The following is a 21,775-nucleotide window of genomic DNA, read 5'->3' as shown; positions in this document are numbered from 1 at the left end:
ATTATTATTATTATTATTATTTAGATTTGTATGTCGCCCCTCTCCATAGACTCAGAGACTTCCTTCCTTGCCATTTCTCTCTCCTTCCTTCCCCTTCTCCTCCCATCTTCCTCCCTTCCTTCTTCCACTCCCTCCCAAGAACAGAATAGAACAAACCCCCATAATTGTACCATTCCACTCATCTAAATCACTTTACACAATATAAGACATTGACAATAAAATCCTAATGAGATGGCTCATTTTTGCTCATCGTCCAAAAGGAAGCAAAGATGGATGTATCCCTCCTTGGGGCATTCCATCCTCAAATGATGCTCCCTGTAACTACACCAATGAGAATGCAAACTTGTACAATATAAGTGCATAACAGAGAGTCTTGAAAGCACAGTGGTTAATCTGCAGTATTTTCAGGCTAACTCTGCCCACAACCTGGAGTTCGATCCTGATGGAGCTCGAGGTTGACTTAGCCTTCCAACCTTTTGAGGTGGGTAAAATGAGGACCCTGAATGTTGGGGGTAACATGCAGCAATTTACAAACTGCTCGGAGAGGGCCGTAAAGCATTATTGGACTGATATGTAAGTCCAAATGCTATTGCAATACAGTGGTACCTCTACTTAAGAACTTAATTCGTTCCGTGACCAGGTTCTTAAGTAGAAATGTTTGTAAGTAGAAGCAATTTTTCCCATAGGAACCAATGTAAAAGCAAATAATGTGTGTAAACCCATTAGGAAAGTAATAAAAGCTCGGAATTTGGATGGGAGGAGGAGGAAGAAGAGGAGGAGGACAGTCGCTGCCCAGAGCGAAGGGAGTGTTTCCTTTCTCTGGATGCTGTCAGAGGTTTATTCCCTCTCCAAGTGCCCAGAGAAAGGAAAATGCTTTGTTTGCTCTGGACTGCCAAAGTCTCCTTAAGTGTCACCGAAAGGCTCCTCTGGCAGCCAAGAAAAGCCCGAGATGGCCGAGATTAAAGGGGGAATGGCAGGAAACTGGCCAGGCCTTTGTGCCGCTCTCAGATTTACTGGGAAATTTTTCCGGGCTCGGGTTCTTAAGTAGAAAATGGTTCTTAAGAAGAGGCAAAAAAATCTTGAACACCCGGTTCTTATCTAGAAAAGTTCTTTGGTAGAGGGATTCTTAAGTAGAGGTACCACTGTATATGGTTTTTGACTCTTTTCCTTACAGGATTCTTCCCGCTGAGTCTCTGTGCATTAGGTGGGAGACGAACAGGAGGATAGCAATGACTCGCTGCCTGTTTGCACCAAGGACACCGTGAGCTCAGGGCTAAAACGTGCTCCTGCAAGAAGGCAAACAGGGGACAACTCGTACCGATGTCGGAGCATGGAACAATCAAAACTCTGAAGTCCACGGAGACCAATTTAGCATGTTGCAAGGGGAAGAAAGAGGACGCTTTAGTGACTTTTCGGAGAATCATGTAATCAGCTGCTTCCCCTCAAGGTGACTTAAAGAGTCGTTTAAACCTGTGACACAGAGACAGCTTGCATGGTAGAATAATTAACTGTCTCACGACAAACGTCCAAGTTAAAGGAGGGGGTGTTTCAGTTGAGAAATGCTGTTTCATCCCCTCTTACCTACCTACAAAGAACCCCAGGGAAACAAGAAATCAGTCTTGTTCCCCCCGCCCAACAACTAGCAATTAGCAGGGAAATCTGCAGGCGCTCTCTCTTGACAACCAGCGAAATGTGGTGTGTGTGATTGTCTTTATGAGCATGAAGGTGCCACTTTCAGTCCTAGTTGAAATTTCGAGTCCCCGATATCTACCCATAATCTTAACTTTATCCCTTTTCCCAGAACGTCTCAGAACATCCTTCATTCAATATCTCTAGTCTACTATGATCTTCAAAAAATCAGCTTTGTGCTCCAGACCTCTCCTTTTGTCTCACTGGGGCCCATTCCCTTTCACCAATTCATTTCATGACTGGCTGGGGAATTTATTTATTTAATTTATTTATTAGATTTGTATGCCGCCCCTCTCTGAAGACTCGGGGCGGCTAACAACTATAAAAAAGACAATGTAAACAAATCTAACATTAAAAATAATCTAAAAAACCCCAATTTAAAGAACCATTCATACAAACAAGCATACCATGTATAAATTCTACAAGTCTAGGAGGGAGGGGAAAATTTCAATTCCCCCATGCCTGCCGACAGAGGTGGGTTTTAAGGAGCTTGCGAAAGGCAAGGAGGGTGGGGGCAATTCTAATCTCTGGGGGGAGTTGGTTCCAGAAGGCTGGGGCCGCCACAGAGAAGGCTCTTCCCCTGGGCCCCGCCAAGCGACATTGTTTGGTTGACAGGACCCAGAGAAGACCCACTCTGTGGGACCTAACTGGTTGCTGGGATTCGTGCAGCAGAAGGCGGTCCCGGAGATATTCTGGTCCGATGCCATGAAGGGCTTTATAGGTCATAACCAACACTTTGAATTGTGACCGGAAACCGATCAGCAACCAATGCAGACTGCGGAGTGTTGGAGTAACATGGGCATGTTTAGGAAAGCCCATGATAGCTCTCGCAGCTGCATTCTGCACGATCTGAAGTTTCCGAACACTCTTCAAATGTAGCCCCATGTAGAGAGCATTACAGTAGTCGAGCCTCGAGGTGATGAGGGTATGAGTGACTGTGAGCAGTGAGTCCCGGTCCAAATAGGGCCGCAACTGGTGCACCAGGCGAACCTGGGAAAACGCCCCCCTCACCACAGCTGAAAGATGTTTCTCTAATGTAAAGTGTGGATCGAGAAGGACGCCCAACTTACGGACCCTCTCTGAGGGGGTTAGTGATTCCCCCCCCAAGGGTGATGGACGGACAGATGGAATTGTCCTTGGGAGGCAGAACCCACAGCCACTCCGTCTTATCAGGGTTGAGTTTGAGTCTGTTGACACCCATCCAGACCCCAACAGCCTCCAGACACCGGCACATCACTTCCACTGCTTCACTGACTTCACTGATACTGAATTCTGGGACTTGAAGTCCACGCAGCTTAAAATGGAGGGGGTTGAGAAATATTGCTAGAGATGAAGAGGGGTTTTTTGAATATTCTGCAGTGGCCATGCCATCCAATCTAGTGGACTGGGCAAATACCTTGGCCAAACTGCCTTATATAGCCAGCCATTGTGGTATCTCACTCCCCACCCCACTCTCCAGTTTGGCTGGTGAAATGACATGGTGAAATTTAAACTTCCTAATCGCTCCACATTAGGACTAACTCCACAGTGCCTGGCTGTACAAAATGGCAAACTGAAAGAATCACGAAGCAACATCATAGTTTAACCACAGTTCAATGCAGGAATTTAGATCAAGAAACCCTGAATTGGGCCTTTACAGTAACTTTATAAGAAAAATCCCACCCAACCTCAATATCTGTGTTGGAAAGTAACACAGCCAACTTTAGGTCAGAATCTGCCTTCCTGTAATTTCAAACTCTCCTTCTGTGTATACCGCAAGAAAGGAAGGAAGGAAGGAAGGAGAGGGATACAGGGAGGGAGGAAATAAAGGAAGGAAGGAAGGAGAGGGATACAGGGAGGGAGGAAATAAAGGAAGGAAGGAAGGAGAGGGAGACAGGGAGGGAGGGAAGGAAGGAGAGGGAGACAGGGAAGAAATAAAGGAAGGAAAGAAGGAAGGAAGGAGAGGGAGACAGGGAGGGAGGGAGGGAAGGAAGGAAGGAGAGGGATACATGGAGGAAATAAAGGAAGGAAAGAAGGAAGGAAGGAAGGAAGGAGAGGGATACATGGAGGAAATAAAGGAAGGAAAGAAGGAAGGAAGGAAGGAAGGAAGGAAGGAGTGGGAGACAGGGAGGGAAGGAAGGAAGGAAGGAGAGGGATACAGGGAGGGAGGAAATAAAGGAAGGAAAGAAGGAAGGAAGGAGAGGGAGACAGGGAGGGAGGGAGGGAGGGAGGGAGGGAAGGAAGGAAGGAAGGAGAGGGATACAGGGAGGGAGGAAATAAAGGAAGGAAAGAAGGAAGGAGAGGGAGACAGGGAGGGAAGGAAGGAAGAAAGGAAGGAAAAAAAGAGGAAGGGAGGGAGACAGAAAGAACAAATGCCTTGAATAATTTCATCTCCCATTTTCAATAATAATGACAGTATGGGGCATTATTACTCTGGGAAACATATGGTAGCAATCACCCTTTTCTACATTAAAGTGCATTCCAAAGTATTAAAGGTACTCACTGTAAGAATCATACGTATCTTCGTTCAAGCCATGGGCATAGTCATAGTAATCGCCACCACTGTTTGAAAGAAAAAGAAAATAGAGTCATCTGGTTGCAAGACAGAATGAAGCTGACCCTACTTAGCAGCTACATTTTTTTGAAGGTCTTTCAAAAGCAACAAGAAGACATTGGTGAGCATTGCAGATTGACACAATGAACTCCGAGCATCCCTTTTCTCAAGTGACCGTAAATATATATAAACCAGATGCTTGAACTTGCAGTCCTCTAGATGTTTCTTCCCAGTTGCTTCCAAAACATCAGCAAGGCCAAAAGCAGAGGGATATTCACCAAAATAGTATTAAACAGCTCCCAATTTGGATGGCTAAATGTATTCATTTTAAATATTTATTTATTTATTGGATTTGTATGCTGCCCCTCTCCGCAGATTCGGGGCGGCTAACAACAGTAACAAAACAGCATGTAAATCCAATACAAAACAGCTAAAAAACCCTTATTACTAAAACCAAACATACCTGCAAACAAACATACCATGCATAAATTGTAAAGGCCAAGGGGAAAAGAATATCTCAGTTCCCCCATGCCTGACGGCAGAGGTGGGTTTTTAGGAGTTTACGAAAGGCGAGGAGGGTGGGGGCAATTCTAGTCTCCGGGGGGAGTTGGTTCCAGAGGGTCGGGGCCACCACAGAGAAGGCCCTTCCCCTGGGCCCCGCCAAGCGGCATTGTTTTGTTGACGGGACCCGGAGAAGGCCCACTCTGTGGGACCTAACTGGTCGCTGGGATTCGTGCGGCAGAAGGCGGTCTCGTAGATATGTACAACAGTTCTTTAGTTCTCATTCAAACACACCATAAGATTCTGCACAACACCATAAGTCAAGTTATAATAAAACCAAAAATAAAAACCACATACAAATGTGATGACTTAGTGATGCTTTAAAATGGACTTGGTGCTCCAAAAAAGGATGGAATTGTCTTCCTTAAAAAAGGGTAACTCTAGTCCCCAGAAAGATGTCTTAGTGGACAGTAGAATGACAAAGGGAGAGAATGAGCAAGTGAGAGAGAAAGCCATTTGTTACCTGCTTCTTCTCCAAGTAGAGAAGTGTTTTCTCCTGGTATGGTGGTTAGTGTTAGGGGGTTAATGGCTCACAAAGAGTGTGTGAGATTGATGGTCATCACCTCAGAGGAGGTACTAATGTGTTCAGCCGGGCTCTATGGTATGAGCCTCCCAAAAATTCAAGGGTAAAAAATTCAGACACGCACACACACACTTGAAAATTCAAACACAAAGGTTTTTTTATCACAAAATTCAAATGAAACAAAGCACCCTTTTTGTATGATTGTGCAGAATGTGGCCGCGAGAGCTATCGTGGGGCTTCCTACATTCGCTCACGTTTCCACAACACTCCGTGGCCTGCACTGGCTGCCGATCGGTTTCCGGTCACAATTCAAAGTGTTGGTAATGACCTTTAAAGCCCTACATGGCATTGGACCAGAATATCTCCGGAACCGCCTTCTACCGCATGAATCCCAGCGGCCGATAAGGTTCCACAGAGTTGACCTTCTCCGGGTTCCATCGACCAAACAATGTTGTTTGGCGGGCCCCAGGGGAAGAGCCTTCTTTGTGGTGGCCTCGGCCCTCTGGAATCACCCCCCCCCCCAAGAGATTAGAACGGACCCCACCCTCCTTGTCGTTCACAAGTTGCTCAAGACCCACCTATATCTCCAGGCATGTTTCACGTTTGGTGTGTATGTGCTGTATGGTTTTTAATTGTTGGGGTTTTTATATATTTTATTATTAGATTTGTCCCATTGTTATACTGTTTTTTATATGCTGTTGTGAGCCACCCCGAGTCTTTGGAGAGGGGCGGCATATAAATCTAAATAATAATGATGATGATGATGACAAAGAGCACTATTCCCAAAACAAACTTGTAGGCTGTAAAACCCCCTTAAGCAGTCCTTAAGTACTTAGCTAGCAGCTGTGAAGAAACGTCACAGCCCTCCTTCTTCCACAAGTTGAAACACACAAGCTTTGCTCTGCCTTGGTTTCAAAGTCTTGAAAAATCAAGAGTCCTGAAACAGCAAGTCACGGTCCAAACCAGTACGATCAGATAATCTCCACACTGTGAGGCCAGCACGCTGCCAATTTAACAGCAGCCCTAATTACTTGAACCGCACCCAACCACAGGTGGACTCAATTATCTCCTATAATACTTTTGAAGCTGTTCACTCCTACGCATAGCTCTACGCATGCGTGGGTCTATCATTATTTCCTCATCCGAATCTAAGGATGATTGACTTCTTCCTGGGCTGTCTTCCAAGCTCCCCTCCTCCATCTCACCGTCACTTCCTTCTGCAGAGGACAATTCACCGTCTGACTCTGTCGGCAGCAAAACAGGCCTATGACATGTTGATGTTTCCCCTGCATCCACCTCCTCAGTCCTTGGGGCAGGAGCTGGGCCAGAGCTAACCACAACACTAATGCAGTGATGGTGAACCTTTTTGGGCTCGTGTGCCAAAAGGATGTGTGTGCCCACACCCATGTCCTCCCCCCAGCCCCACGCACATGTGCACAACACAAACACACCGCTACTCCTGCGCATGCGCACAGGCCTTACCTCACTAAAGCCTCCTGAAGCGCTAGGACGGCAAAAAACGGCCAACCGGAAGTTCAGAAAAATAGACTTCCGGTTTGCCCATTGGGCTGTTTTTCTCACTTCGAAGGCTTCAGGGAAGCCTCCTGAAGGTAAAAATGGCCGTCCCCAAGGCTGAAAGTCAGCTGGAGCAGACACAGGGCAAGGCCTCGTGTTCCCTCCAATAGAAACATAGAAACATAGATGTCTGACGGCAGAAAAAGATCTCATGGTCCATCTAGTCTGCCCTTATACTATTTTCTGTATTTTATCTTAGGATGGATATATGTTTATCCCAGGCATGTTTAAATTCAGTTACTGTGGATTTATCTACCACGTCTGCTGGAAGTTTGTTCCAAGGATCTACTACTCTTTCAGTAAAATAATATTTTCTCATGTTGCTTTTGATCTTTCCCCCAATTAACTTCAGATTGTGTCCCCTTGTTCTTGTGTTCACTTTCCTATTAAAAACACTTCCCTCCTGGACCTTATTTAACCCTTTAACATATTTAAATGTTTCGATCATGTCCCCCCTTTCCCTTCTGTCTTCCAGACTATACAGATTGAGTTCATTAAGTCTTTCCTGATACGTTTTATGCTTAAGACCTTCCACCATTCTTGTAGCCCGTCTTTGGACCCGTTCAATTTTGTCAATATCTTTTTGTAGGTGAGGTCTCCAGAACTGAACACAGTACTCCAAATGTGGTCTCACCAGTGCTCTATATAGCGGGATCATAATCTCCCTCTTCCTGCTTGTTATACCTCTACCTATGCAGCCAAGCATCCTACTTGCTTTCCCTACCGCCTGACTGCACTGTTCACCCATTTTGAGACTGTCAGAAATCACTACCCCTAAATCCTTCTCTTCTGAAGTTTTTGCTAACACTCAGATTGAGGATTCCTTTTCCCCCTTTTCCCAATATGTCTCCACGTGCCACCTGTGGCACGCATGCCATAGGTTTGCCATCATGCCACTAATGGCTCCTCAACTAACTGCAAGCCAACTGGGTCCTTGACGCAAGATAACGCCTTGCTCTACTGAATCTTCAGATTCTTTTCAGCCTTAACAACAACATAAAAATGAATAGGAAGCTATCAAGACTAATCTGCTGTGACTGGCCCCATCCATCACAGAAACCGCTGTGCTAGAATCCCCAACATATGCTGTCAGGTCAAATGTATCCTCTGACTTAAACAGGCTGGGCCCTCCCTGCTCTGCCCTTCTGCCTTGTTAACTGAGAGAGATGCGAAGTTTTGCAGATAGAAACATAGAAGTCTGACGGCAGAAAAAGACCTCATGGTCCATCTAGTCTGCCCTTTTACTATTTTCTGTATTGTATCTTAGGATGGATATATGTTTATCCCAGGCATGTTTAAATTCAGTTACTGTGGATTTATCTACCACGTCTGCTGGAAGTTTGTTCCAAGGATCTACTACTCTTTCAGTAAAATAATATTTTCTCATGTTGCTTTTGATCTTTCCCCCAACTAACTTCAGATTGTGTCCCCTTGTTCTTGTGTTCACTTTCCTATTAAAAATACTTCCCTCCTGAACCTTGACAAAATTGAACGGGTCCAAAGACGGGCTACAAGAATGGTGGAAGGTCTTAAGCATAAAACGTATCAGGAAAGACTTCATGAACTCCATCTGTATAGTCTGGAGGACAGAAGGGAAAGGGGGGACATGATCGAAACATTTAAATATGTTAAAGGGTTAAATAAGGTCCAGGAGGGAAGTGTTTTTAATAGGAAACTGAACACAAGAACAAGGGGACACAATCTGAAGTTAGTTGGGGGAAAGATCAAAAGCAACATGAGAAAATATTATTTTACTGAAAGAGTAGTAGATCCTTGGAACAAACTTCCAGCAGACGTGGTTGGTAAATCCACAGTAACTGAATTTAAACATGCCTGGGATAAACATATATCCATCCTAAGATAAAAATACAGGAAATAGTATAAGGGCAGACTAGATGGACCATGAGGTCTTTTTCTGCCGTCAGTCTTCTATGTTTCTATTATCGCACTGAACACAAGCATTCTCACTCTGCATGGTAGCCTCCCCTCCTCTAGAGAAAGCACGTGAGAATACTAACATGGGGTGCCCCTCCCCGATACTCCACTGCTGTTAAGATACTCCATTAAGAACCCCAACCAGAAAACGGAACCCAGCCTGAACAGCTTTGCAAGGAGAAGAAAACGCAGCATTTGTTTCTGACTCACAAAACTTTATGCACTCTCCCCCCGTCCCATCGCACCAAGATGCTCATATCTTGACGGAGACATGTGAAGTGACAGTTGCTATTCCTTCCCCTATAATATCTTGATTACTTATTGTAGGAGCCATCAAGGCTGGCAAGCGTCAAGCAGCTGAGCCCCCTTCTCTTCCACTCCCTGTCAATCCTGTCAGAATTACTTTGGCCGGGCTTCATTTTACAAACCCAAATGCCTGTTAAAGCAAACGTGACTTTGTCTCTCGTGGGCATGTAAACAGCAAAACCAATAATCCTCGGAAAGGAAGAAAAATCACTTATTTACATTGAAGGTGCATGGAAAAAAAAAGCCCACCAACGTTATTAGCTGACAGACCCTTCACCCAGGATAATCGTGTTTTATTTTTTAAAAAAGTGGTAACTCAAAGCAGACACTGAGACTACATTTTGATGGTTTATCTCAGCCCGGAACAGCAATTTCGGCAGATTGAAGATGACCTGGTTTATTATTTGTTGTGGTTAGCTCTGGCCCAGCTCCTGCCCCAAGGACTGTGGATGTGGGGGAGACATCCACATGCCGCAGACCTGTTTTGCCCCCGGTGGAATCTGATGATGAAAGCTCCTCTGACCAAGAAGACATGAGTGACAGGGAGGAGGAGAGTGTGGCAGACAGCTCAGAAGGAGAACAATTATCTCGCTCCTCCTTGGATTCAGAACAAGAGTTAATGATACAGCCACGCATGCGGAGAGCGATGCACAGGCAACAACAACTGAGAGATTATTATCAAAGAAAATGAGGCCACCTGTGGTTGGATGGGGCTGTGGTAATTAGTGAGGCTGCTATAAAGAGCAGCCTGTGGGTTTGGCCATTGTGGAGGATTATCTGATCCTTGTGTTTCGTGATTGCTTTACTGACTTTGACTTTTTGTGTGCTGATGTTTCCCCGCTTTGAAACTAAACCAGAGCAAAGTGTGTGTCACTTTGTGAAAGAAGAAGGACTGTGAATTGCCTCACAGCTGCAAGCTAAGTATCACAGAACTGATAAGGGACTTGTACAAATTACCAGTTTGTTTGGAGACAGTGCTCTTTCCTATACCAAAAGAGGGCTTGGTTTAAGTGAATTTTCATTATAAAGAACATTGTTTTGAATTTTCAAACGTGTGTGTGTCTGAAATTTGTACCTGTGAATTGTTGGGAGGAGTCAACCAGAGAGCCCGACAGAACAATTAGTAATATATAATATCTCTTTTGTTAAATAGTTTGCAGAGGTTCTCAATCATCCAGGTCATGGTTGTCCCAAAGGTGCCTTTTCTTTTTTCAAGAAGCCATTGAACTTTCTGCTTTGAAGACGTTGCACTTCTCATTCAAGAAGCTTCTTCAACTCTTGACAGGTGTTGTGAGTGGTCCTCGTCCACCTCTGGTAATGATAGACTCTGAGGAGGATGAGCCAGTACCATCTTGGTACCCTGGGCCAGTGGTGTTGCCAGCTGATGCAGAGAGCGAGAGCGAGAGAGAAATAGATCTGGATGAAACTGGAGGACCACTAGAGGTGGCAGATATGCCAATGACAGTAGTGTCAGACTTAGAAGAGGAGGAAGGTCAGGAGCCTTTGCTTTAGAAGATTAAGAAAAAGACAAGAATACTTGTAGGAAAAAAGAAGTAGTCTGTAGTTTGTAACTCTAAGGAATTGTTGACCACTTCCTATAGGTATTTAAGGGTGGCGTATGGGTAATTCGGGGTGGAGTTACAATGCTTTGCAATGGAATCGGATGATGTTTGAGGTCTTAGACAGGTTATATTAGACAACTGTAATTTTCCTGCTAAAATCCTTGGAGAAAAAGTGCCCTGACTACTGAAAATGCTGGGAAGCTGTAAAAGTAAGTCTGTGAAGCTGGAGAATCCTTCTCTAATGAAGGAATGCGAGTAGCTTTGATCTTTGGCAGCAGCCTAGCCACGGAACTGTTATGTCTTAATTACCCTCACTGAGAAACTCATATCTCACATGCATGACTTCTGCTTGTAAAAATGAGACTATATATATAAAAAGACTGATCTGAAATATCAATGCGTGGATTCCTCCTTTGTTTTCAAGCTGCATAGGCCTGGGATAGAACAACAGGTTAGTAGGGAATGGAAGGATTTATATTCCTTGCAGATAGCTGGTCATTTGCATACTTTCAGAGGCATGTTGAAGCACCTGAGTAGGAATATAAATGCAAGGGATATAAATCCTTCCACTCCCCACCAGTGACTACAAGGGCAGTATCGTTTTTTCTTTATTAAATAAAATAGGGAGGAAGTTTCTGATAGTGAGAGCAATCAACCAATGGAAAAGCTTGCCTGCAGAGGTTGTGAGAGCTCCAACATTTGAGACTTTCAAGAGGACATTAGACTGCTGTTTGTCCGAAATGGTGTAGGAACTCCTGCTTGAGCAGGGGATTGAATTAGTGATGTACAAGGTCCATTCTGACTCTGTTACTCTGTTTTGACCATGATGGAGCACAAGATTTATGCTCCTAAGATGAACACTTCTTCAGTGAGTTTACCCCATGAATGGCTTTTCTTGCCACGGTTGTGAAGTAAATTATAGCATTTGTTGAGTCAGGAACGTGGCAGTCTGGATTCACCGTTGACTTTGTTTGTCAGAAGGTTGCAAAAGGGATCGTGTGACTCCAGCACACTGCAATCGTCATAAATATGAATCGCATGCCAAGCATCTGATTGTTGATCACTGACCATCAGGATGTTGCAATTGTGAAAAAGATCACGATCACTTTTTTCAGGGATGTTGTAAGTTGGAACGGTCACTGAATGAACTGTTGTAATGACAGGATTTCCTGTATTGTCCCAACACCTTTGCAAACAGGCCTGTAGATCTTTGGACTTCAAAGGTATGAAAAATCTATAAGGTGTTTAGGAAGCAGTTGTGCCTGTTCCTAAACGAGAGGCCCTTTTAAATTGTCATTCATGCCCAAATCGCAAAGTCAGAGGGGCTTTCTTAATACGATAAAGAAATAAACACATTTTTAAACTGTGTTCTTTATGTAGGATCGAATGAATGAATTCCAACCTGGCTCAAAACAGAATCAATAAATCAAAGTCACTGCTAAGTGCCAGAAATATCACAGGCAGAAACTGACCAGCAAATGATGAATTGTTCTAAAACAAACCAGTAGACCAAAAACAAAAAAAAACCCAAAACCCAAAACAAAAAACAAGGAAAACCAAAACAAACAAAAACCCAAAACACAACCCACCACCTGGTTCTGACCTGCACAAAAATAGAAAAATAACATTGTGGCTCAATACAGTGGTGGGCAGCAGCTGGTGCACTCAGGTGCTCCATCCTGATAAGAAATTATGAGATGTGTGTGCAGCTGTGCACCCCCGAAGATACCCCGTGTGAGATTTGGTTTATGCGCATGTGCAGCAAGTGAAATCTTGTGTGATGATGCTCGTGCGTGATTTTTTGCTTCTATGCATGTGTGGAAGCAAAAATAACGCCAATAATTTCCGAAATCTTGCTCGCTCGTGGGTCCTCACATGAGATTTGCTTGCTGCGCATGTGCAGAAGCCAAATCTCACACCAACGCGCCCATGGCCAGGCACACGCTTACAACGGCCTCGGAGGGCACACTGGAAGGAGGTAAGAGAAGCGGCCCTATACTGGCTCAAAGAGTCCTTGGAGAGGAGCGGCATACAAATCTAATAAATTGAAAATTTATTTTGTTTATTTATTTTATTTTATGTATTGTATTTGTATGCCTCCCCTCTCCGGAGACTCGGGGCGGCTAACAGCAATAATAAGACAGCATATAATAATAATCCAATACTAAAAACAATTAAAAACCCATTATAATAAAAACCAAACAGACATACAGACATACCATGCATAAAATTGTAAAGGCCTAGGGGGAAAGAGTATCTCAATTCCCCCATGCCTGGCGGCAGAGGTGGGTTTTAAGCAGCTTACGAAAGGCAAGGAGGGTGGGGGCAATTCTAATTTTATTTATTTATTATTTATTACTTAGATTTGTATGCCGCCCCTCTCCGAAGACTCGGGGCGGCTCACAACATGTAAAAACAAATCATAAGCAATCAGACAAATTTAAAATATTTAAATATTTAAAAAACCCCATATGCTAACAGTCACACACACAGACATACCATGCATAAATTAAACGTGCCCAGGGGGAGATGTTTCAGTTCCCCCATGCCTGACGGCAAAGGTGGGTTTTAAGGAGTTTACGGAAGGCAGGAAGAGTAGGGGCAGTTCTAATCTCCGGGGGGAGTTGGTTCCAGAGGGCCGGGGCCGCCACAGAGAAGGCTCTTCCCCTGGGGCCCGCCAACCGACATTGTTTAGTTGACGGGACCCGGAGAAGGCCCACTCTGTGGGACCTAATCGGTCGCTGGGATTCGTGCGGCAGGAGGCGGTCTCGGAGATATTCTGGTCCGATGCCATGAAGGGCTTTAAAGGTCATAACCAACACTTTGAATTGTGACCGGAAATTGATCGGCAACCAATGCAGACTGCGGAGTGATGGTGAAACATGGGCATACCTAGGTAGGCCCATGACTGCTCTCGCAGCTGCATTTTGCACGATCTGAAGTTTCCGAACACTTTTCAAAGGTAGCCCCATGTAGAGAGCATTACAGTAGTCGAACCTCGAGGTGATGAGGGCATGAGTGACTGTGAGCAATGAGTCCCGGTCCAGATAGGGCCGCAACTGGTGCACCAGGCGAACCTGGGCAAACGCCCCCCTCGCCACAGCTGAAAGATGTTGTTCTAATGTGAGCTGTGGATCGAGGAGGACGCCCAAGTTGCGGACCCTCTCTGAGGGGGTCAATAATTCCCCCCCCAGGGTGATGGACGGACAGATGGGATTGTCCTTGGGAGGCAGAACCCACAGCCACGCCGTCTTATCCGGGTTGAGCTTGAGTCTGTTGACACCCATCCAGGCCCCAACAGCCTCCAGGCACCGGCACATCACTTCCACCGCTTCGTTGACTGGGCATGGGGTGGAGATGTAAAGCTGGGTATCATCCGCATATTGATGATACCTCACCCCATGTCCTTGGATGATCTCGCCCAGCGGTTTCATGTAGATGTTGAATAGCAGGGGGGAGAGGACCGACCCCTGAGGCACCCCACAAGGGAGAAACATAGGAGTCGACCTCTGGCCCCCCACTAACACCGACTGCGACCGGCCAGAGAGGTAGGAGGAGAACCACTGAAGGACAGTGCCTCCCACTCCCAACCCCTCCAGCCGGTGCAGAAGGATACCATGGTCGATGGTATCGAAAGCCGCTGAGAGGTCAAGGAGCACCAGGACAGAGGATAAACCCCTGTCCCGGGCCCGCCAGAGATCATCCATCAACGCGACCAAAGCGGTTTCCGTGCTGTAACCGGCCCTGAAACCCGACTGCTGGGGACCTAGATAATCGGCTTCTTCCAAGGACCGCTGGAGCTGGAGTGCCACCACCTTCTCGACAACCTTCCCCATAAAGGGAAGGTTGGAGACTGGACGATAGTTGTTAAGTACGGCTGGGTCCAGGGAGGGCTTCTTGAGGAGGGGGCGCACAAGCGCTTCTTTATAGAGTGATGGAAAAACTCCCCTCCCCAAGGAAGCGTTGGTAATCTCCTGGGCCCAGCTCCGTGTCACCTCCCTGCTGGCCGAAACCAACCAGGAGGGACACGGATCCAGTAAACAGGTGGCGGAACTCACAGCTCCAATGGCCTTGTCCACTTCATCAGGTGTCACCAGATCAAACTCTTCCCAGACAGGTGGACAAGTACGTGCCCCAGTCACCTCGACTGACTCGTTGTCAGTCGACTCTGTTTTACAATTGGAGTCGAGGTCGGCCCGAATCCGAGCGACTTTATCAGCGAAAAACGTGTTAAAGTCCTCGGCACTACTCTGCAAGGGCTCCCCAACTCCCCCCTGATTAAGAAGGGAGCGGGTCACCCTAAACAGAGCGGCCGGGCGGGATTCCGCTGATGCAATCAAGGCGGCATGGTACGCGCATCTTGCCGCCTTGAGCGCCACTTTGTAAGTCTTAATAAAAGCTCTTACCAGTGTTCGATCAGATTCAGACCTACTCTTCCTCCATCGCTTCTCTAGACGTCTCTTCTGGCGTTTCAACTCCCGGAGCTCCTCGTTGAACCATGGAGCTCTACGGGGTCTAGCGCCACGGAGAGGTCGCAAAGGCGCAATCCGGTCAAGAGCCTCTGCTGCAGCCTCGTTCCAGGCTTTCGCAAGAGACTCTGCCGAACTGTGGACAAGTGCCTCTGGAATAACCCCAAGCGCCGTCTGAAAGCCCTCTGGGTCCATCAGGCGTCTGGGGCGGAACATCTTAATTGGTTCCGCCTCCCTGCGGGGAAGGATTGGAGCCAGGAAGTCAAGCCGTAGTAGAAAATGGTCTGACCATGACAAAGGCACTGCTTCTAAGCCCCTTAGTCTCAGACCATTACTCAATTGCTCGGAGAGGAATACCATGTCGGGTGCGTGCCCCCCTTCATGAGTCGGACCCTGTACTACTTGAGTCAGGTCCATGGCTGTCATGGTGGCCATGAACTCCTGTGCCAGCCCAGAGGTTTCGCCGAGTGACGGCAGGTTGAAGTCCCCCAAGACAATAAGTCTTGGGAACTCCACCGCCAACCCGGCTACCTCCTCGAGTAGCACAGGCAGGGCTTTTGACACGCAGCTGGGAGGCAGGTACGTGAGAAATAAGCCCACCTGAACCCCTAAGTCCAACTTCATCAAGAGTGACTCGCAACCCGCAATTTCCGGAGCAATGAGTCCACGTAGGCAAAGGCTCTCCCTGGCTATAATAGCCACTCCTCCTCCCCTTCCCTGGGGTCGAGGTTGATGCCATATCTGAAACCCAGCTGGGCAGATTTCAGAGAGAGGAACACCTCCCTCTGGGCCCAGCCAGGTTTCAGTAATACATGCCAGGTCGGCCTCCTCATCCAGGATCAGATCCCGGATGAGGAGAGCTTTATTTACCACCGACCTGGCATTAAGCAGCAGCAACCTGAGCCCAGGGCCAGAGTTACACTCATCACCAGTACCCAAGATTGGGCTCACGGAGCCAGAACAAGGGATCGTTATTAAGCAACGGTCCCTCGTTCCCCTGGAACGGCTAACTCCGCGGCCCCCGCCATATCTGCCTCTCCCCAGCAACACAGGAATATTCTGACCCTCTGTCTCCCCAGAGATTAGTGCCCCCTCCCCTCCCGCCTCTCCGGCGTCAGGTGGGCAAAGTCTATCATTCATACTGCTTCCATTTATCACATTCATACCATAATCCCACCCGCCCCAACCATTGCATTCATACCAATCATTCGTCCCATATTTACCCCAATCATCCATTAATTACAAAACCCCCTAGTGATATTAAAATGAATTAAATTAGTAATAATTAAAATACTAATAATATATATCACAATATAAAATAGGAATAAAAAGTTCATAGATTAATAGTTAATAATATAAAATCAGAGCTTAGCTATTAATTAAAGTTGGTAAAGTGCAAAGTTCTAAAGTGCTAAAAATATAGGAATAATTAAAAATCAACTATCCATCAAGCCAGCAATACTGACACCAGTTCTTAAAGGTGAGTTCTGGGGGGGAAAAGAATTGATCAGGGGAAAAATGTTGTTGAGGGAGAAATCTCTGGGGGGAGTTGGTTCCAGAGGGCCGGGGCCGCCACAGAGAAGGCTCTTCCCCTGGGTCCCGCCAAGCGGCATTGTTTAGTTGACGGGACCCGGAGAAGACCCACTCTGTGGGACCTAACTGGTCGCTGGGATTCGTGCAGCAGAAGGCGGTCCCAGAGATAATCTGGTCCGGTGCCATGAAGGGCTTTATAGGTCATAACCAACACTTTTAATTGTGACCGGAAACTGATAGGCAACCAATGCAGACTTGCGGAGTATTGCTTACAACGGCCTCGGAGGGCACACTGGAAGGAGGTAAGACAAATGACCCTACACTGGCACAAAGAGTCCTTGGAGAGGGGCGGCATACGAATCTAATACATTGAAAATTGAATTGAATTGGATACAATTTCTCAAAGGATTGGATTGTCTCTATCTTCCTCTTTGTGGTTGTGTGCAATGGGAATTGTGAGAGTTGAGTTTCCAGCTGCCGCCGTTGAGAAATAGCGATCTAAAACAACAGCCATCTTCAGGTTTATCCTACCTTTCCATTAGAGCAGAGGATCGTGAATCAAATTAGTCCACACCAGTGATTTTCAACCTTTTTTGAGCTGCGGCATATTTTTTACATTTACAAAATCCTGGGCACACCACCAGCCAAAATGACACTCTAAGACAGTACATATTATACATATTGCCCCCCCCCCTTTGTGTGTGTGTGTGTGTATACACATTCTTGAACCATTTCCAAAACCAGGTGAGGGCTGGGGTTTTTTTCTCTCTTATTCTTTGGGTGCTTTTTTTAAATCAAGGGTCACTTCTCTCTTTTGTTTCTCTCTTTCCTCTCATTCTCTGCCTCAATCATTTTCTCATTTCTCTTTTTTTCTCTCCTTTTTTTCTCACATTTTTCTCTCTCCCTCTCCTTCTCTCTATTTCTTTCTTTCTCTCTCACACACAAATTCTCTCTCTTGCTTTCTTTCTCTCTTTCTTTCTCCCCCCGCTCTCTCTTGCTTTCTCTCTCTCTCTCACTTGCTTTCTTTTTCTTTCTCTCTTGCTTTCTTTATCTCTCTCTTTCTTCCTTTCTCTTTTTTTGTTTCTTTCTCTCTCTCACTCACTCTCTCTCTCTCTCTTGCTTTCTTTCTCTCTCTCTCTCTTTAGATATCAGAGTTGCCCCCACCCTCCTAGCCTTTCGTAAGCTCCTTAAAACCCACCTCTGTCGTCAGGCATGGGGGAATTGACATGTTCCCTCCCCCTAGGCTTATAAAATTTATGCATGGTACGCTAGTGTGTATGATTGGTTTTAATTTGTGATGTATTTTAAATTAACTTAAAATTAGATTTGTTTTACATTGTATTGTTATTGCTGTGAGCCGCCCCGAGTCTGCAGAGCGGGGTGGCATACAAATCTGATTAAACTTAAACTTTCTCTTTGTCTCTCTTTCTCTCTCCCCTCTTGCGGCACATTTGACCATGTTCCACAGCACACTAGTGTGCCGCGGCACACTGGTTGAAAAACACTGGTCCACACAAGTCACGAGAGAAGATATGCTAAAGCACCACGGACGGACTCTAAGGGAGCAAAGTTTCCCAGATCAGCTCTTCTATCTCCCAGCTTCTACAAGTCTGCCACTTGCATGACCTTTGCAAAGGTTTCAACGCAGAGTTTCCGGCATGGTTCACTTACACGGAGTAAGTAGGATGCCCAAAGTGAAACCTTTTGTCTTCTGCATGAATAGCACTTCAGGTTCAAAGCCTCCAGTCAGCTGGCAAGAGACCTGCCTAATCGCGTTAGATCAACCGCCGTGGAGATCCGTATCAGGTTAAACCTTGGGCAAGTCTGGCTGGCTTGGTGCACCGCTATGAATTATGAAATCCTCCTACCTTCCCCTGGCTGAGTCAAAGGTCTTCTCCTACATCGACGTAGCAGCTCCTTAGCAAAAGAAAGCTACTTTTTTTTTTAACTAAAGGTGCTAAGATCTTCCTCATGCAACCTTTTCTCTTTCCGAAAACTGACAGTCCACAACTTACATTCGTTCGTTTTGGCGACCGTTCGAAGTTACAACTGCACTGGCTTGTGACTGTTTTTCAAACTTATTTTATTTATTTATTTATTGGATTTGTATGCCGCCCCTCTCTGTAGACGCCGGGTGGCTAACAACAGTAATAAAAACAGCATATTACAATCCAATATTAAAACAGTTAAAAACCCTTATTATAAAACCAAACATACATACAGACATACCAGGCATAAAATTGTAAAGGCCTAGGGGGAAAGGGTATCTCAGTTCCCCCATGCCTGGTGGCAGAGGTGGGTTTTAAGAAGTTTACAAAAGGCAAGGAGGGTGGGGGAAATTCTAATCTCTGGGGGGAGTTGGTTCCAGAGGGCCGGGGCCGCCACAGAGAAGGTTCTTCCCCTAGGTCCCGCCAAGCGACATTGTTTAGTTGACGGGACCCGGAGAAAGCCCACTCTGTGGGACCTAACTGGTTGCTGGGATTCGTGCGGCAGAAGGCGGTCCTTGAGATAAGAGACTATGAGAGTTGCAGCATCCCTCATGTTCGTTCCAAAGGTGCTTTTATTTTAATTTTTCAAGGGGCAACTGAACTTTTCCGGGGGGTTTTGAAGATGTTTTTGGCTGATAAGAGGACTGCAGTAGGCTGTTACGGCCAAAAATGTAGGTCGGGGGTCCGTTTTCGCTGGCAGAGCACTCAGGCCACCATAGGTGTCCCTAACACGAGTGACTTTGAGCTAACCATGCCCCTTGCCCTCAGGTCAAACACAACCCTGCCGTGGCCTTCAATGAAAATGAGTTTGACACCCCTGTTTAAGAGAGTCGTTGAGGCCACTTGGAGATTTATCTGTGTCATCAGGGTAATCTGAGTGGTGCAAATGGGTGTGGAGACTTCTTGGAACTATTAAAAGGATTGTGTTGTAGACTGGAGATAAACAATGTCATATCCCTACCCCTCTGAGGGCTGTTCAATTTTGACACAGATAGCCTCTTCAACAGTTCCAAAATGGCTCCACCACTTCAAGATGGCTTCCTCCATCTTCACCACTCAGGTGACCCTGACGATACAGATAAACCTCCAGGAGGCCTCAACGACTCTTTTAAAGAATGCAAATGACCAGTTATCTCCAAGAAGTATAAATAAATAAATATCTCCAAGAAGTATAAATCCTTCTGTTTCCCTCTGTCCAGTCAGAGCAGAAGAAGCTTCTTGGATGAGAAGCGAAACGTCTTCAAAGAAAAACGGAAAATCGAATTGCCTCTTGAAAAAAGCACCTTTGGGACAGCCATGACCTGGGTGACTGAAAATCTCCACAGACACATGTTCAAACACCTTAGTGAACAACTCATATTTATGACGGCGGAAGCATCCTCAGAGAGGGTTCGCAACTTGGGCGTCCTCCTCGATCCACAGCTAACATTGGAACATCATCTTTCGGCTGTGGCGAGGAGGGCGTTTGCCCAGGTTCGCTTGGTGCACCAGTTGCGGTCCTACTTGGACAGGGAGTCATTGCTCACAGTCGCTCATGCCCTCATCACCTCGAGGTTCGATTACTGCAACGCTCTCTACATGGGGCTACCCTTGAAAAGTGTTTGGAAACTTCAGATCGTGCAGAATGCAGCCGCGAGAGCCATCGTGGGGCTCCCTAGATTCACCCACGTTTCTACAACACTCCGTGGCTGCATTGGCTGCCGATCAGTTTCCGGTCACAATTCAAAGTGTTGGTCATGACCTTTAAAGCCCTACATGGCATTGGACCAGAGTACCTCCGGAACCGCCTTCTACCGCACGAATCCCAGCGGCCGATAAGGTCCCACAGAGTTGGCCTTCTCCGGGTCCCGTCGACCAAACAATGTCGTTTGGCGGGCCCCAGGGAAGAGCCTTCTCTGTGGCGGCCCCGGCCCTCTGGAATCAACTCCCCCCAGAGATTAGAACAGCCCCCACCCTCCTTGTCTTTCACAAATTACTTAAGACCCACCTATATCGCCAGGCATGGGGGAACTTAGACATCCTCCCCCAGGCTTTTATATTTTATGTTTGGTATGTATGTGCTGTATGGTTTTAATTGCTGGGGTTTTATATATGTTTTTTTAATATTGGATTTGTTTTACTGCTATATTGTTTTATTATTGTTGTGAGCCGCCTCGAGTCTTCGGAGAGGGGCGGCATACAAGTCCAATAAATTATTATTATTATTATTATTATTATTATTATTATTATTATTATTATTATTATTATTAAAAACATAGAAACATAGAAGACTGACGGCAGAAAAAGACCTCATGGTCCATCTAGTCTGCCCTTATACTATTTCCTGTATTTTATGTTACAATGGATATATATGTTTATCCCAAGCATGTTTAAATTCAGTTTACCAACCACGTCTGCTGGAAGTTTGTTCCAAGGATCTACTACTCTTTCAGTAAAATAATATTTTCTCATGTTGCTTTCGATCTTTCCCCCAACTAACGATTGTGTCCCCTTGTTCTTGTGTTCACTTTCCTATTAAAAACACTTCCCTCCTGAACCCTATTTAACCCTTTAACATATTTAAATGTTTCGATCATCATCATCATCATCATCATCATTATTATCCCGGGGTCGTGTGATCCACTTTTGCGACTTTCTGACAAGCGAAGTCAATGGAGAAGCCAGATTCACTTAACAGTGGTGTTACTAACTCAACGACTGCAGTCATTCATTTAACGACTGTGGCAACAAAGGTCATAAAATGGGGCAAACTCACTTGACAGCCAACTCGCTTAGCAAAATAAATTTTGGCCTCAATTGAGGAGCACCTGCATCTTCTAACACCTCAAGGCCGTTTTCTAAACCTCGATGACAGATGAGGCAGCTTGGGTTTTTCTAATAAAAAAGATCTTTCCACATCTTCCCTGTTGTTTGATATTAGCAAGACAGTCACTAATCAATAGCAGCTCCCGTTTCTTCGGCCCCGTGGCTTTTATGCTTTGCTCATTTGTGCATTTTTTTGTGGCGAGGCAGCAAGAACATCAATCCTGATTTCCATCCTTGATTCCAGCCTGGCACTTGTAGCCAGCTTTCATTCCCTACAGCTAATGGTTGCTTGGTTG

At 45.9% G+C, this 21,775-nt stretch overlaps 1 protein-coding gene across 3 annotated transcripts in view; it reads right to left on the bottom strand.

The window, feature by feature from the left end:
* Positions 1–21,775, bottom strand: part of KHDRBS3 (KH RNA binding domain containing, signal transduction associated 3) — a 188,714-nt gene that overhangs the window by 12,927 nt on the left and 154,012 nt on the right. For all 3 annotated transcript variants that reach the window (XR_011558764.1, XR_011558765.1, XM_070748332.1), the window contains exon 8: positions 4,172–4,230. Coding sequence is in view for 1 of the 3 variants with exons in the window: in XM_070748332.1 (XP_070604433.1) it covers positions 4,172–4,230 (59 nt within the window). In the remaining 2 variants the exon portion in view is untranslated. The remainder of the gene's footprint in view (positions 1–4,171; positions 4,231–21,775) is intronic.

This window comes from Erythrolamprus reginae, chromosome 3 (genome assembly GCF_031021105.1).
Source record: "Erythrolamprus reginae isolate rEryReg1 chromosome 3, rEryReg1.hap1, whole genome shotgun sequence".
Taxonomy (NCBI): domain Eukaryota; kingdom Metazoa; phylum Chordata; class Lepidosauria; order Squamata; family Dipsadidae; genus Erythrolamprus; species Erythrolamprus reginae.
The sequence above is the reverse complement of the archived record's forward strand: the minus strand, read 5'-3'. Positions and strand labels throughout refer to the sequence as shown.